The sequence below is a fragment of the Danio rerio genome, chromosome 13, assembly GCF_052040795.2.
Source record: "Danio rerio strain M-AB ecotype USA chromosome 13, GRCz13ab, whole genome shotgun sequence".
In the NCBI taxonomy this organism is placed as follows: Eukaryota; Metazoa; Chordata; class Actinopteri; order Cypriniformes; family Danionidae; genus Danio; species Danio rerio.
This window is the reverse complement of record NC_141033.1, coordinates 14,058,516-14,076,490: the sequence shown is the minus strand read 5'-3', so window position 1 is coordinate 14,076,490 and position 17,975 is coordinate 14,058,516. Positions and strand designations below refer to the sequence as shown.

Genomic DNA, 17,975 nt, shown 5'->3' with positions numbered 1-17,975 from the left:
ATCAGATCCAGCTGTGAGATCTTCTAATGTGTGCATTTGTATCCCACATGATCGTGCGTTCTATGCATGATGGTCTGTTTGTGCGGATGAAATGCTGACAGGAGAAGAGTGGGGATGTGGGATCGACAAACCTTAATCTTATAATTTTGAATTATTCTGAGCATTAAACATTTGATGCTCTGTACTGTTGACTACCACTATAAATCTTTGAAACCCAAAGAAATAGAAACCCAAGCTTAAAATTAACAAGTTAACATTATAGGTGAAATGATGACATTGTTGATTTTTAGATGGACTTTTCTTACTTTGGCAGTTACCATGATTATATTTATGGATGCATGAAACATGGAAAAGGTAGGTAGATAAGTAAATAAATAAATACACACAAAACACAAAACCATTACAGCCCAGCTGATACTGTATTGCACATGCATCTGACATGCTTAGGCAAAGTGTTGAACAAAATAAGAACCTCAGGAGAAGCCATCTCTTAAAAACCATGACATCAAGACTGCAGAATCCACAGAGTTTCCAAAACGAAGGGGATTTTCTGCCTAAGTGAGCACACAATAAAATATAGCACTGCAGTAACATGCAGAGCCCGGTTTGGAGAGTTTCACAAAGCGCTCTGCAATGAATTTCAAGGTACCGTCTTCCCCAGGCAACATCCGCAGTACACAAACACCATGTCCATAATCGTATATCTCGCAACATAAGAGTACACACTCCACAACATTCAACCCTTAGGATGTGCACCACAAGGAGAAAAAGTGCAGTCTCTGCATTACTTGTTGAATGTGCGGTGGACAATAAACTGCGTAAAAGTGTGTGCATGCTTATGTATAGAGAAAAATGAAGAAAAAGACGATCAAAATGTACAGGCAGTGTTTACCCAAAATATATGGCATCTATTAGAAAATCTGTTTTATCTTCCCCGAACTGAATTAAAGCTTTATTTCCCTCCAAAACATTTTCAAAGTATATACATTTTTTTTTATTTTAAACATTCTGGTAACTTCCATGATATTGTTTTGAGTAAACAATGCTTAAATCTTTTTTTTATTAATCTAAAAGCAAATCAAGTAAATCATTAAAATCAACCAACAATAAATGTAACAACTATTTTTAGGAGTTAACAAAAACACAACTTTTAGCTACCCTATGAAATTTGCTTAGGAGTTTAACGAAAATATAACTTCTAGCAGGCAAGAACAACTGTGGAACTATTCATTAAGGCAAGCTAAGGTAATGTTAAGACTTATGCTTTTCTTGAGTTTCTCCTATCCGTAAATAACTAAAGAGTAGGGCCAGACAGAATCTGCGGATATTTTTTGCTATTTCTTTAAAAATAAATAAATAAATAAATAAATAAATCTGTGGATTTACGCAGAAGGATTTTGAGAGAATCAGAACCAAAAACTTGATATACAAAATTTAAAAAATACCTTTTTAACGTTTATTTAATGTCTACAATGCAAATCCAATTACATTTACTTAACTAGTAAACACAGCTAGTCTATCATATAATATATCTCGGGATGGGTATATATAAGGTTTTAAAGGTTTTACTACTTTTATTGATACCACTTATCAGTTCAGTACTTTAGCAGTTCTCTTTTTTTAGGTTTTTAAAGAAAAAACTAAACTAATTGAACAGAATTAACAACACTTTATTTTATTATTACATTTTTTTATGTAAAATAAAACGAAACCATTAATTGTAAAACAATTTTTTTTTTCCTGTAAAAGAATGTGGAGAAAAGAAGTTTTCTGGAAAAAAAAAAAAATCAACATGTTTGCCCTTTCTAGCAGAAGTAGAGATATTTCTTGGTATATTGTGCTCCCTGCAGTTGAAAATACCCTCTTTGAGTAGCAAAATGTAGTTAAATGAGATAATGTTTAGGATTTTTCATTAAAATATTCACTAGGGATGTAACGGTATTGTAATACAATATTCATTTTTTTCGATATTACCGTAGTCGCATGACTCGGTAAAACTATAGGTCTTCTGAGAAAATTTGCTCAGGCGAATGAAGCGAACGGGAGGTAGCGAAAACTACAATTCCCATCAGCCAAGGCTTGGCCATAATCCCTTGCGGTCTGTTGTCGCTACAGATCCAGTAATGCGGAAATAGAGTGTGCTGCTAGAAGCGGGGATCAAAAAGAGCTGGAAAACCCTAAAGCGGGTGTTGTCGCCGCGCGCGTACTGAATATTGGTGTTGTCGCGCGAGTTCTTATCAGCTGTGTTGTCGCGCGCGTACTGAATAGCGGTGTTGTCGCGCGAGTTCTGATCAGCTGTGTTGTCACGCGAGTTCTGATCAGCTGTGTTGTCGCGCGCGTACTGTAAAGCGGGGACGGAGGGTATGTCGGGTCGCGGGGGCACTTTTGATCATTTTGGAAGGGAACTTTCTATCCAAGACTAAAAAGGGCATGTGCACTGCACAGGTTGAGCCCTGTGTGTGCACGTGCCTGCAAGTTGGGGAATACGACTAATAATCAGTCATGGGGACTGCAGAAACACAGCACACTGTTCAGATTGATGCAGACATGAGATCTCTATCTCACTCATGGTTTGTCCTCTCAAGTGGGGGAAAGACAATGCACAACGTTACCCACTGCTGTCAACCTGGGCCAAGTCATATCTCTCTTGTCCCAGAAACCTCAGTCCCAAATGAGAGGGTTTTTTTCTGTTGCAGGGGACATTGTAAATACCCAGAGATACCAGCTTTTACCAGATTATATTAATATGATAATTTTCCTTAAAACCCATATCTATCTAAGTGAGTGAGTGAGTGAGTGATTAAATGTTGAATGTGATGAGTTTAACGCTACTAAATTGAAACTTTATTTTTTTACATGGTTTAATATTTTTTTGTTATTAAAATTGAGGTTCCTGTTTCAAAGCTTACAGATAGATGGCTAATTTGTATGTCATTGACACTTTTGGCACTTTTTTGGAGTATTTTCATAAGTTTAGTTTTTTCCTGTAAATGATTCAATAAATATCGTACCGTGACATTGATACCGAGGTATTACCGTACCGTGAAATTCTGATACCGTTACATCCCTAATATTCACATAAATGACTTAACAGTGTTTTGGAAGTCCACAGTTTTGGAGCATCTTGCAATGTCAAAATAGGCTATTTATTATTATTTCTTAATAAGCATAGTTTATTATTGGGCTATTGATATGCTATATTCATAGATACAGCTGATGTAAAGTAAGTAATGTTTATTTAGCAATAATCCTCGAGTATCGATAGCAGAACAGTTAACGTCAGAGCTCATCAATACGTCAGCCTTTTATAATGTAGCACCAATATCGATAAATACCTAGTTTCGGTACCTATCCTTAAATATATCTACTAAAAGATAGAAAATATTACATTACAAAGTGAATTATATGAACATTTGAGTCATATGAACATTTTCATATAAGCCATTATATTACTGAAATTATTTAAAGAATTGAATAATATAAATTTACACACATTTACAAGTAAACAGACTCGATGGGCCAAAAATCTGCAATAATCTACGGATTTCTGCGCGTGCAGATTTCATGTTGGCCTGCTAATAAGGTTATTGGTTTTTGTATAATTTGAAGTGTAATGTTATTTGGTTGTTTCGTTTATGTTTAGTGCTTGTATTTAATAGTGTTTGTTCATGAACTGTGCAATTTATTAAAGTTAAATTGTATTAGTCAAGATTAAGTGATTTATTTATTATATTATTTGTCACCTTAATGTGATGATTTGGGATTAATTTAATACAGGAATACACTGTTGAAATTTAATGTTGTATGTTTTTTAGTTCTTATGTCTGGTATACATATAATGTCTTTCAATCTATGTTGAGAAAGGAGGAATTGATGTGAAACACACCAGTTAGTAGAAATAAAGACTCTTGCTCATTTGTTGCTGCAGGGAACTACAAACTAAGGTTTTAACTTGTATAGCACGCACAAAACTACTGATTCAAAATTCTCATAATATTTCTGTAATAAAAAGGTTTGGAACAACTTAAGAGTGGGTGAACTATCATTTAAAGGGTAATGCCACCCATTGAAGAAAGTTGCACTCATTATACCAATCTATTTGTGGTGGTCTCTTTCATCATGCAGAGTTTTTCTCCATGTATTGATTAAAGCATTTACTCAGTGTGTCTGAGTGTGTGTCTGAATGCCTAATCTGTCCTCTGACTCCATGTCACGTTCTGACACGCCCAAGCTGCTATCACCATGCAGAACTATAAGCACTTCTGCCATCTCAACTGACCTTGCTAAGTAGAGACCATCTTACACCAATTTGCACTGCAACTCCACGGAGAAGCACTTCTAGCTAGTATTAAATACAATGATATTTAATACATTATGGGGCACTTTTATCATATTACAAAAAGCTCCTACACATGCAAAAACAACACTATATAACACAAACTACAATATCACACAAACTAATTCCTGAAGTCATGATGTGCAAGTCATTGTCATTTCACTCCTCTTTAACTCTCATCATCTCTCCCTTCTGTTTCTCTCACTCTCTCTCTCACCAACACGCGCGGTGCAGAGAAATCAAAACTCTGTCACATGGTGCTGCTCTATTCCTATTGGACAAGTCCTGGCCTTGATCTAGGTGGCTGATTTGTTGTTGCTAAGCAGTGAGGAATCAAACTACAGGAAAGCCGAGCTCTTGACTGCAGGGTCCTAGAGCCTCCGGTTTAGAGTCTCGATGTTCCCCCCGTTTTACTTTCTCCCTCCTCGTCTCCCCAATCTCTCCTTCTGCCACACCTCTCCCATCTTCCCACCCATTGCTGCAGTGCAGTAAGGTGTGTCCTCTGCAATGAAGAAACAGCTTTAAAGAATCAAACCATAAACAGAGGAAGAGGAAATCTCTCAAGTTTAGAGTCAGCGTCACCACATGGCTAAAAGTAACCACATTGATTCCCCCACCTTTGTTTATTTTGATGGTCTTGAACAACTTGAGATCTTTCAAAAGCACTCATGTGGAAAAAAGTTTATATTAAAACATTTTAATAGAGTTTGTTGGGAAGATTTATTTCAGAGGGATCAACTTTGTTTTTGATCATGAGATCATATGACATTAATCTGACAGTCTCTTGCTAGTTATCTAACCATCAAGACAGACCAAAAAGCAGCCCACGACAACAAGCACACGAACTCTACCCTTTCCTTCCCTCCTGCTGCCTCTCTCTCTCTCCCAACTCAAATTCTGAGCACTTTTTCCTTTCACTCGTCTAATTGGCCAACAAGTTTGCCAGCTCAGCTCTTCTGATTGGCTGTTGCTAAGCAGTAGGCAGTTGGAGCTAGACGTCTGGCAGAGTTTGCACCAGGCAGCTGAGAAGCGGCATCACCATGTGTGTGTGTGTGTGTGTGTGTGTATCAGGGAGGGCACCTCGAGCGAAGTGTTCCTCCCAAAAGGTCCCTCAGGAATCACCAGGAGTCCAAAAATACACACACTGAGGCAAAACTGAGCTACATTAGTCTATCGCCCATACCTGGATCATGTTCTCCAATGGAAACACCAAAAGGAAGATGGAAAACAATTAAGTACCACAAACTAATTGACTGAAAAGCTTGTTTCCAACAGTCTTCTAAACGGTATTTACTGGCATCAATGGTTTCAAGAAAAACCCATGGAATTGATCCAATGCACAAAAAGACTTTTATAATGGGACATTTTTTTTATTGGGCAGCATGGTGGCACAGTGGTTAGCACTGTCGCCTCAGAGCAAGAAGGTTTGGCTGGGCCAGTTGGCATTTCTGTGTGGAGTTTGCTTGTTCTTCCCGTGTTGGCATTGGTTTTCTTATGGTGCTCTGGTTTCCCCCACAGCCCAAAGACATGCACTATAGGTTAACTAAATAAACTAAACTGACTGTAGTAGTATACAAGTGTCTGTGTGTATGGGTGTTTCCCAGTACTGGGATGCGACTGGAAGGGCATCCACTGTGTAAAACATATGCCGAATTAATTGGCAGTTCATTCGAAGGAAATTAAATGAACGAATAAGTGAATGAATGATTGAAATGCTCTTGTATTGGTCTTCACACTCAAAAGTAGAAACCAAATTGATTCTTCCATGTATTCCCTCTGCAAAATCTTCCAAATACCCTTGTAAGAATGTAATCTTTGCTCAAACGGTAGTTTTTAAAATAGTTGGTTGGTTTGGTTTGTCTGGAACATGGGTTTTCAGACTGCCCCAATGGTCACATGAGTGTTAGGCAGTCTGTAAAATGTAAAAGTAAAAAAATAAATAAATAAATAGATAAAATAAAAATAAAAATAAAATTATATATATATATATATATATATATATATATATATATATATATATATATATATATATATATATATATATATATATATATATATATAAACCAATTAAAATAATGTTTTTGTAAAGATGTGCACAAATACATAAATATATACACATTAGTATATATTAGGTTGAAAATATATATAGAAAAGTAGTTTATTATTACCAGAAACAAAGTTTCAAAGTTCAAATTATTTATTTTATATTACATTTAAAAATGTCAATGCCTAATACCCAAAGATATCCATGTATACAATACACCTAAAGCAGGGCAATAAAATCAGTATCAATATTTGTTGACCAAACACCATTGTCAATAAAAAAAAAAGTTCAGTATGTAGTTTCGGTTTGAAGCGCTATAGTTTTATTAAAATGTGGCAGCTGAGCACATGCCTAGAGAGGAATGCCGATAAGCTTGGGGTGTAAGTCATTTCCAATGGAGGCGCGCAACTTGCACATTGGGCAAATGACAGCAACGAGCACATGGTGTGCAAGCGGCACACACATGACAAGCACACCATTTCTAGGTACACCTAGTTAAAAAACATCAGGGGCCTCATGTATCAACGCTGCGTACGCACAAAAACTTTGCGTACGCCAGGTTTCACGCTCAGAATCGCTCACGTTTGGATTTACTAACAATGAACTGAACGTGGGAATGTGCGCAGCTTCACGGCAGCTTTCTGGCAGGCGTACGCACATTTTTTGTGCGTGTCTGTTTTATTTCCATTGGCGACTCCTAGAGGCAGTTGTGTCAAATTCCTCTCTACAAAGTGTCTGAGCCTTGCAATGGCAGCTGTATGAGACGGGTTCATTTAGCAGGTATATAAGGTTTCCATACCATACAGTTGACTAGCTAAACATTAAAGCACAATTTGCAGCAGTCGCCTGTTTTCCCAATGTAATCTGAGCGATCTACCGCACGCTCATTGCTATAAAGACACTATCTGAAGATGAATTTGCATGCGTGAATCAGAAACATTTCCATTCAATAAATGTGCAAATAAAATATGATGCACAAACTTATTGATGATTCCTACTTGTCTTTCTCATGATAAATAGTGGGCAAAATCTGATATGTAGCGGGGAAAAAAAGAAGAAAGAGTTCATCAGACGCTGGATTCGAGCCGAGTTCATGCTCGAACGTGTCAATACATGATCACATGCGTCTTACGAGGTGCGCCACTGAGACTGCTATGGGTATTGCAACATTTTACAGATATAAACCACACTATTTCTTTTTTTAATGCACTCAGTGCGATGTTCAGACCCAACTGTGTTAACCGCATCAGCTAAACTCTCCCACTCTATTTTTTTTTTTTTTTTGTTAATTCCAGAGAACAAACTTGCAAAGAACACCGCTTTTCTCCGGTCTACCTCCGAAAGCAGCACCTCCAATTCACATTCTGTTCAAAGTTTCTCTTTTTGCTTGATTTTGCCATTGTTTTTTCGTTGGGTTTTTCCATTAGCATAGTCATTAGCATATTCATACGGGGGAGGAGGCAGGGAGGGGTTTTGTGCTCGTGCATGTTGCGCTCAGTTTCACGTTCATTCGGATGTACAAAAGAATATGCGTGAGATTCGGCGTACGCAGTGTTTCATACATCTGAATTTTTTTCTGCGTACGCACATTTACAGCTTTGTGCGTACGCAATGTTTTAGTAAGATTTCCACGCAAGTCTTCGTACATGAGGCCCTTGAACTTTTGTGAATGCCACAAGCACACCGTGATTCATGCAAGTAGAACTAACCAATCTGCTTCACACTTTGTATGGAATATACACATTTTATAAATAATGGTAGACTAATTACCTCAGACAAACACCCAAACACTTCAGACATTTTTTCTTTTCTCCATAAACTTGTATCAAAGCTGCAGCAATAGTTTATCCATTTGTCATCCTCTGAAAAAAACAGTTGATGGTCGCCTATTTACGAGAGACTTGGAGCACATAGAAAATGGAGAAGGAAACATCGCACACACACACTTGTCAATTCAGTTCAGAATAACTATCTCTGATAATTTTTTCTTCTGGAAAAAGTCTTATTTGTTTACTTTTGGCTAGAATAAAAGCAGCTTAACTTGCCTTTTTACCCTAACTTGCGTAGCTAACCCAATTAACCTAGTTAAGCATTTAAATGTCACTTTAAGCTGTACATAAGTGTCTCGAAAAATATCAAGTAATATATTATTTACTGTCATCAAGGCAAAGATAAAATAAATGAGTTATTAAAACTATTGTGTTTAGAAATGTGATGAAAAAAATATTCTCTGTTAAAAAGAAATTGGGGAAAAAATAAACAGTGGGGCTAATAATTCTGACTTTAACTGTATAGCTGAATAATGATGTTAGTTCCTTTACTTGAAAGCTCAAATTTAATTATCATAATTTGTTTTGTTTACAGAGATTGAAGTTTACAGTATTATTATTATTCACACCTCACAGTTGTTGATCTACCTTTACCATTGCACACACATTGTAACATGTTACTCATCAAGTTTAAAAGTCTCTTTAACACTTGTTTATTTAATTCTAAAGAGATGAGATATTTAGTTTAAATATTTTACTTTTTGATTATTAAAACTACTTGCCCTAGTAATGTTGGTAAATTTAAAAAAAAAAGTGGTTAAATAAAATCTGATTATTCCTAAAAAAGTATTTAATAATTATCGATACCGAATGATATGAAACATGATAATTTTTTTTTAAGATAAAATTTTGCCTTGTTCCTGCCACCACTGAACTGGCTAGACTAAACAACAGACAAGAGTTGACGAGAGCATCTTTAGCTCAAGTGTTCCCCACGATCTCTGCTTTTGTTGTGAGTATATCTCTCCAGGGTTAGACTCCCATTTGCCAGTCGACCATGCTGTGCAACACATAAAACTGTCCCAGGAGAACACCATCCCCCAGTAAAGCTGTTCCATGTCACGGGGAAGGCCTGAGGGTGTTGATTATCGTCGCCTTGTTACTTAGAAGTGAGCGCTAAGGTTTGGTTCGAGCGTTCATGCATTATCAATAAAAGGCAGACATTTGTTTGTTTATTCATATGCGATCGACGGTTGCTTGAACAGCGCACATAAATGCATGAGGTGGTTTGATATGGAGGATCATAAGGGGGGGGGGGCTCGCAGAGGTGTGAGCGGGTGTTTTATCTTGGCAGCAGGTGTGAAGGCAGCTGCTACTCTCACCCCTGTAGAGAAACCCAACCAATGCAGTGTTAAACACACTGCACACTATTCCCTCGAGTGTGCATGACACATATAACTATGCCACCAGAAACAAAGACCAGCCTCTCCTTTCAGTGATGTATGGCTACTGTCAAGATAAAGTCCTGGCCACTTCACATTAAAGCAGCATCTCTGTAGTAGCTGTTTTTTTTAATATGTGTAGATAGATAAAACATCATCGTGCTGACCATTTGTGATGCATCATGTAGTGCATGGAAAGTTGAGTTTGATATAAAAACAAATGCTTTTTTTCCTGTTACTAGGGAAAAGGTGTGTGGTTAGTGTGGAGTTGGAAAAGACATGGATGTTACTTCTGAAGTAATTTCCCCTATAAACTGAAAACAATATAAGACTTTTCTTCATTAGGCTGTAAATATGTAATGAGGTCACAGTACTTTAGAACACGAGCAGCCCATTCAATTTATCAACTGTAGAGCTGAGGTGGTCGCACTTACTGCCAGACGGGTGCAATTAACTGCTGGTAGTTATGCTGCTATCAGCAGTACCAGACCAAGTGCATGTCTCATTCATAATTTTACACAATAAACTGCAGATTTTACTTTTGAACTTTTGATTTAAAGCTCTAGCTCATGCAAAAAAAAAAAAAAATCAGTTTCATGTGGTTCCATACCTACACGGTTTAGACTAACTAACTAGGTGATTTAGACATTTATGCATACATTTTTAGGTGAATTAGGTCTAGGGCTGCTCAATTTATAATTTGAGCATTGATATCGCAATGTGATTATTCGCAATAGACACGTAGCAAGATGTATGCAATGTTGAGTTTGTATAATAATTAATCGTTTCCATGCATTCTTTTTTTTTTTTGATGCCTGGAATTGTATAATGATTTTAAAAGCATTCAGGCATAAGAAATTGTACCTCTTGTGACTTTAAAATGTATTAATTTTATTGAATTATTATTTATTAGACTCGGTAAATGCTAAAAACACTTTATTTTGTTGTATCTTTTTCTTGATTGTATTTGTAGATCATTATGCATGAAAATACAACACGTGCAAATACAGAAATGCACTGCAAGTAGCACATACAACAAAGAAAATGTGTCAGAGAAATTTATAGATTGCTTATTACATTTTATTGAGATACAGTCCCACTGCAGAATCATCCCTATTGATCTAACATTATAAATACTTTCCAAAATAGAGATATTAAGTCACCTGGTGAAATAGTATTCATATCGCAATATTAAAAAATTTATATAAATCACAATGCTAGACTTTTTCCCAATATCGTGCAGCCCTACATTTGGACTAATTACATAGGTGATCTAGAGATGTATGTATACATTTTAGGTGAATTAAGTCTAGGGTTGTACAATAGATCATTTGAGTATCAACATCGCAGTGTATGTATCCACAACAGTCACATCGCAGGACTAGATTACTTATTAAAGTGAATTGATTTTTATTTATTTTTTAAATAATGAAATGTGTAAGGTGACAGTGGCTCAGTGGCGCAGCTGGAAGGGCATCCTCTGTGTAAAACATATGCTGGATAAGTTGGTGATTCATTTCGCTGTGGAGACCCCTGATAAATACAGGGACTAAGCTGAAGGAAAATTAATAAATGAATTAATAATAAAAGTATAGTAGAATACTAATAAAACTATAAGCAAGTTATAGGTTAATCAATTAATTTGGTTTCACAAACACATCTGCTTCACTCCTCCCTGAAAATAATAACAAGGATGTTTGTAAGCATTGATATCAGGATAATAATTTTTTTTAAATCAATCTATGCGCATCATTAAGCCGGATCTTTCATTTTGCGTCAACTGTCAAAAAGGTGTTTTAAGTGGACGGTGCAATGTAACAGGAATGTGCCGCTACACTGTCGGCAGTAAAAATAAAAAAGCAATCTAACAGCAATGTGAAAGGTAGATCTAATACAGCACCTAAAAGCTAAACACTCAACCCAATATATAGAGCTAGACCAGAACATTCCATTATTAGAATATTCATGTGGTGGGAGATCATTTTATTTTAAATTGAGATTCAAACATACTTTTTCCCCCATGAATACCTGGCGTTCCTACAAAATGGATATGTCCATGACAAGGGGCTTCTTAATCTTCACTTTTCTGATGAAAGAAGGCTGTCTTTTTAATTCCATTACTGTCTTTTTAGCCTATTACCATTTGTTTTATTTAATTAGTAAAATGTATTTAATTTTCTTTCGATTGTTTGTTATTTAAAATGTGTGACGCTGTTATTGAATGTGTGCTTACGTGTTCTTTATTTATTACAATTTGTTGAACTTCATTCATTCATTCATACATACATACACAATGGTGTCTGCCATTTTGTTCATGTACATTAAATGATATTTGACTACTAATCTGCAACTTTTAATTTCAAACACAGGTGTTTTGATGTTATGTTTGTGCAAATCAAGAGCTTCGGCTTTTCACTTAAGAGCTGTGACAAAATTTTAGCTTGCAAATATTAATACGCCAAGCTCTCCTATTAAGATTTTCAAGACTTGCTACTGACTTACCTTTGTGTTTGTCACCACCAAGTCAGAACGCAAATGTGCTGATGGCATGTCTGTCAGAGTGAACAAGGTGTGCAGATATACACATCTACATATGTTGGCAGTTAATTTTTGGATTGGACATACATTTTTAGTCCTACCCCATTCCCTTATATAAAAATTAATTTAGATCACTTAAAGACTTTCAACCAGCACCAAAAAATATAGTTCATGAAGACAATTGCAACTTTAAAAGGCCTACCGTTAACACTGTCAGCAATAACTCATTTTTGATTTTGCAATGACTTAATTGGTAGGAAAATGCAACTGTATTAAAGCATTTAGCGTCAATACTGCAGTGTCTGTTTTCAGATAATAGAAGCGCTCCCAGTGTGAGGTATACCACTTCCAAGCTGTTCAGTAGCTTCAGTTTACTCATTCTGTATGTTTCTTATGTCCATTTTCACCAATTCAACAATGCACTGCACAGTGATGCTGTGAAGATCGTAAATGTCACAGTATCATTTACTTTGCATTTGAAATTTGTGAAGCACATGCGTTTACGACAATATTTCAACTTCACTTGGCATGCACTTATGGTGCTTACACGACGTATTAACTCAAATCAATGTGAACAAATGACTGTTTGAATGAGAAGGTTTACTTGCAGTCTTTTCTATATTTCAACACAGCAGGCACTTGCTAGTTTCACTACAATCCTACAATTTAAATGTAAAAGGAAATAAAATTAAATATAATTCATTGATTTTGTTAAGTGATAAATACATATTTTTTTAATGCACTTTTTTTTTTAAATCCATGGCATAAGTTGACGACATAGTCCAGTCTGCAGTGGATTTTTTAAACCCTTTAAACATGCACCTAGCAGGAAAATAAAAGTAGCTTATTGGGTTGAGAGACTAATAGTTCCTCATCATTAAATGACTAGGATTGCACTAAATTTGATTTGGGACATACCTAATGATAACTAATAAAAATGAGTCAAAACTAAACACAAATTTCACACAAGACTATGTGTTGACAAATTAAAAACAACAACAACTACAACAACAATAATAATAATAATAATAATAATAATAATAATAATCATTATGAGATGGACTAACCATTTATTTAAATTTAATTTAGTTTTTTTTTTTTTAAATACATTTTTATACGTTGTAATGTATAAAATTTAATATAATCTAACTTTTAAAAATATGTTTTGGAAGTAGAATAAGGACTCTAATAAACTATTTGAACTTTAATAAAACATACTGCATTGTAAAAAATTATTTATTATGAATTCAGTGCCAAATAGGTCAAACGTCAGACTGTCAAAACTATACTTAAAGGTTCAGATGTAAAAGAGCTGTTAATATTTTACATTCAAAGGTTTTGAAGAATTTGAAGCAGTCAAACTATCTACACCCTGAAATTCCCGATGTGAGATTTTCTTTTGCTCATTTTTGTGGTATCTGTCTCTTCAGGATGTAATCATTTTGTTTCTCTAAATTTTACCTGTAGCTTTTCTAAATCCATAAATGTCTGGGCTAGACTCTGATCTTGCAAACTTGCTGTTTTTAGAAAAATCCTCCATGAATGGGAGCGCCACATCGATGTGACAGCAAGCCGATGGTAAAGCAAGGTGTGACACTGTTTTTTTTTTTTTTTTTTTCACTGCAGTAAAGAAGATCATGAGTTCTTCAAGTACTGTGACGTATCTGTAAAAACAACATATCCACCGAATTCATACAGGAAAACAAATCTATATTGCACTATCAATATATTCAGCTAGAGCTAAAGAAAAACTTCATTTGGAAAAAAACTGACCTTGAAGCACTTGAGGTCTTGTTTAGAAAATATCTTAGAGCCACAACATAGCTCCAGGCACAATCTGAACTTAGTTTTAACACCAGACCTGTCCTAATCGACATTGACTCTTTCTAAGGTGGGGCAGACAGAGCAGAGGGCTCGGATGCGATGCGGTAACCCACTCTGAAAGGAAAGTAAGCGGCGCAGAACGACGAACTCCAGCCGTAAACAAAAACAAAACATCCGGAAAGTTTGTGCGCGCGGGGAGACGCGTCTGGAGCAGAGGTTTATGAGTGCGTCAGCTCAGGCTTCGCTGCCTCCAAGGACCGCAGTCCACTGACGGACACCAGCTGTAGGATAAACAGCTGATGTATGAAGAAAATAATATTCCCTATACACCGCTAAAGCTAAAAGTCCACAAGATGACTCTCCTATCATGATCTGTTCAATCAAACCTTCTAAACTTCAAGTGTGTTTTCAGATAATACTCAAGTCGTTCTCCATCAGGGTGACGCGCGTCTCACGCCCACATCCAAAACACTGCATTGACAGAAGCCATCCCTTACGATGCTTCAACAGTAAAACAAGTTTGTAACTCAAAAAAATAGTTATGCGTATATAAACGAGGTTGTCGACATGTATGAGGTGCTCTGCAAGTTTATAAACAGAGATAATCGCTCTGCACTCGGCTGTCAGTCACCTGTTTCCCCATGGTAAAAGAAAATGTCTCGTAAACTTATTCTAAATATGACAACATCGAATGAGACAACTCTAGGGAAAGTCACGAGGATTGTAAGGTAAATGTTTGCTCATATTTACTGTCTATTAACTAGTGACACAGGAGAGAGAGGTCGACTCGACTGCTGCAAACATCCGCCCATCACGAGCTCTACTCTGAAGAACTTCGGTAAAGTTGAAAACACTGCTTTGAAAGCGACAAGGGAAGCTAAAACATCATGCAACAAACTGGAAACTTCTGCCGTGATTTGACAAAAATGGCTTAAAGTTAAGTTACCTGCGGTGCTTGTGGAAGTTTGCATCGGTGTCTCCAGACGGTTCGTCGCTGTCTCCGGTCGAGCCATAATCGTCGTCCTCTACTGTCACTTCTCCGATGCCAAGGGCTCCTCCGACGTTGTCCAGGGGCCGCTCCATAACGGCAGCATGTTCCGCCGCCTCGGTGTTCGGCGTCGGGGCCACTTCGACTTCTCTCTCAGAGAGAGACTGAGTTTGCAAGGTGGCCGTTAACGTTCTCAAAACAAGCAACAGCAGAAGAGATATGCACACGTTTCCAAACTGAAACCCCCTTTCCATTGGGACAAGTGGCACATGAGTAGTTAGGCAATCACATACCAAAATATTGAGTGAATTTAAAAACTAGTCTATAAAAGGCGTTAGAATTAAACTTCTACGTTAAGCTATTAGATCTTTCTGTTGTCCTCTTTTAACGTAAACATGCACTCTACAGCACCATGTTATTCCCTTTATACTTGACGTTCGCCGTGCCGTGGTAACGTCAAGCCCCGCCCCTTACCCACACGCTCATTGGCTGTGAATAGAACCAAATCCCTGTAGTGTGCGCTGATTGGTTTGGGCGTTTGTCAATCTTCAATGCTCGTCTACTAAGCAGATTTTGATTGCTTCCTACAGTGCAGTCAGTTGACGTGTTCTGCGCTCCATGTGGTTCGTGTGATTGGACGATTGTCTTGTCACTCGAAAATAGAGGCGGGGGGATTGGCAGCCTAGAGCGAAAGCGAAGCGGTTATGGACGTCTTTAGAAGTTTATTATTGGCTACAGCGTAGGGCTTTAGCCAATTATAACGTGATGTTGAAACAAATACGTTTCATTGGTATATTTACGGAAGCCGCGAAAGAACTCTAGTCAATTGATTGGTCAGAAGAGCTGTCAATCTAAACCAGCGCTTCTGTGATTTCTACCAGAGGGGCGTCGGTATTTTGTTTTGAGCGCATTTGATTGGATACAAAGTACAAGGATGGAAATAACGACGTGGCTGTTTGTTTGCGGATAAAACGTAAGGTCATGTTTGACAGTTTCATTTCCGGGCCTTTTAAAAACCCAAAAAAGTTTGGTGCTCGTCCCAAAATTTACTAAGTGCTGCATTTTACTTTCGTTTAGGGATTTAAAAAATATATAAAAATATGGCGACATTTATTAAACTATAATAAAAGTCTAACAATCACGTCACACTTCAAATAATACATATACACTTCTTTAGACAACTTCAGCATAATAGTTGAAGACATCCGCTTTTTCTAGTCATGGAGACTGGCCACTTCGCCTTAAAAATGGCGCCATCTTGTGTTGACTGTTCGACTGGGCCATAACGATTTAGAAAACCGTCAGATACAAAATTGCAAAGATAATTGTTGATTGTTCCGGGTTTTATTTATATTTGTTTTACATTTGATAACTTCAGTAAATCACAGTAAAATTAGAAAAAGTAAAACAAGCTGGTATTTGAAGAACTACAACACCCCAAAAGCAAGTCACAGTGACCTCTGTGAGATTTCATCAGCAGATTTGAAAGATCAATAAATGTACAGGAAGATAAGGCTTTCAGTTGTGCCACCAACTCACTGCTGCTTTCATCCCAGTATTCATAGCCACAGGCACATCGAGAAAATTATACAAAAACAAAATCAATATCAAAAGCAGAGTGGCATTTTACCTCTTCAAAAGTGTATTTTGTCCAAAGGCAGAATGTGCTCAAATGATTGATCACTGAACTAAACTAACCGCTACGTGCAACCAAAGGCCATAAGTTTTGCTTGAGGTTTCACAGTGAAGTTTATGAAAATATAAACATAATCAGTCACAGAACAGACTCCAAATGATCATTCAAAACAACGGGGAAACATTAACATAGGTAGTCCACTACAAATGAAAATGTTAATGTGCTCAGCCTCTGGTCATATGGTCTTCTTTTTCTCTCGCTCTCTCTTTAGAAGAACATTTTTGATGATTCAGACTAATAAAAAGAATTTAGGATTATCAAAAACAAAGGCAAAGAAAGTTAAGGACCATGGTTTGTGATGGTAAATTGATATTTTATGAATGAAAACGGTTGGTCTGTGAAGCAAAACATTATAACTCAATACTTCTAATTCACACAGCTTTGGCAAAAGCTCCAGATGGTTGTAAATGCCCTCAGGACTGTTTGCTCTGACTGAGGTAAAGTTATTGGTGTAAACCAGTGTTTCTCAACCACGTTCCTGGAGAACCACCTGCATTTACATATGTCTATGTTTCCATAACCAAACACACCTGATTCAGGTCATCAGCTCATTAGTAGAGACTTAAAGACCTTTAATGGGTGTGACAGACAAAGAAGACATTCAAAACATGCAGTGTTGGTGGTCCTCTTGGAACGTGGTTGAGAAACACTGTTGTAAATAATGTTTTTGTTCTTGCACAGATTTGATTATTTTTCTTTAGACGTTTTTATAAGGCCTTCATTTATTGTCAGGAGCCACAACAAGTCTAAATTGTTTTAAGGGGTTTTATCTCTTAACGTGCCAGTAGCCTTGCAGTGGAGACAGGGTTTGTGCAAGTTTCACCAAGCCAAATGTAAGACTTTTTAAGACCATCAAGAATGAAATATCAGACTTATACAGGGCTAAACAATAAGGAGATTGTTTTTTTTAATGGCCTATCAGATTTATTTTAACTTGCCTAATCAAAAGATTAATTTTAATTAGTTATTTCTTAGCCACATATTTTTAAATAACGTGTCAAATCAAACAGACCCTACTTATATACAATTTTTTAACATTAAAAAAACTCTTTAGAATCCTCAAACTAAATGTATGCACAACAGACTATTATTATATAATTTGTTGGACTGAATGGGTAGCTTTACATAAACCAAGGAAAATTAAGTCCCGTTTATAATGATTTAAAACCTACAAGACAATATTTCAGTTTATTTAAGACATTTTAAGGCCTTACATTTATTATTATTATTATTATTATTATTATAATTATTATTTAAGACTTTAAGACCCCACAATGCTCTAGTGAGAAAAAAAGTTCTGGATGACCTGAGAGTGAGTTAATTACCAATAACAGTTTC

The 17,975-nt window shown here is 36.5% G+C and overlaps 1 protein-coding gene across 1 annotated transcript in view; it reads right to left on the bottom strand.

Annotated features, from left to right (window-relative positions):
- The window catches only part of eif2ak3 (eukaryotic translation initiation factor 2-alpha kinase 3), a 59,358-nt gene extending 44,018 nt beyond the window's left edge, over window positions 1-15,340 (bottom strand). Inside the window, exon 1 of the mRNA XM_087279065.1 lies at window positions 14,900-15,340. Coding sequence (XP_087135191.1) covers window positions 14,900-15,195 — 296 coding nt within the window. The 5' untranslated portion in view covers window positions 15,196-15,340. The remainder of the gene's footprint in view (window positions 1-14,899) is intronic.
- Between the last annotated feature and the right edge of the window lie 2,635 nt (window positions 15,341-17,975).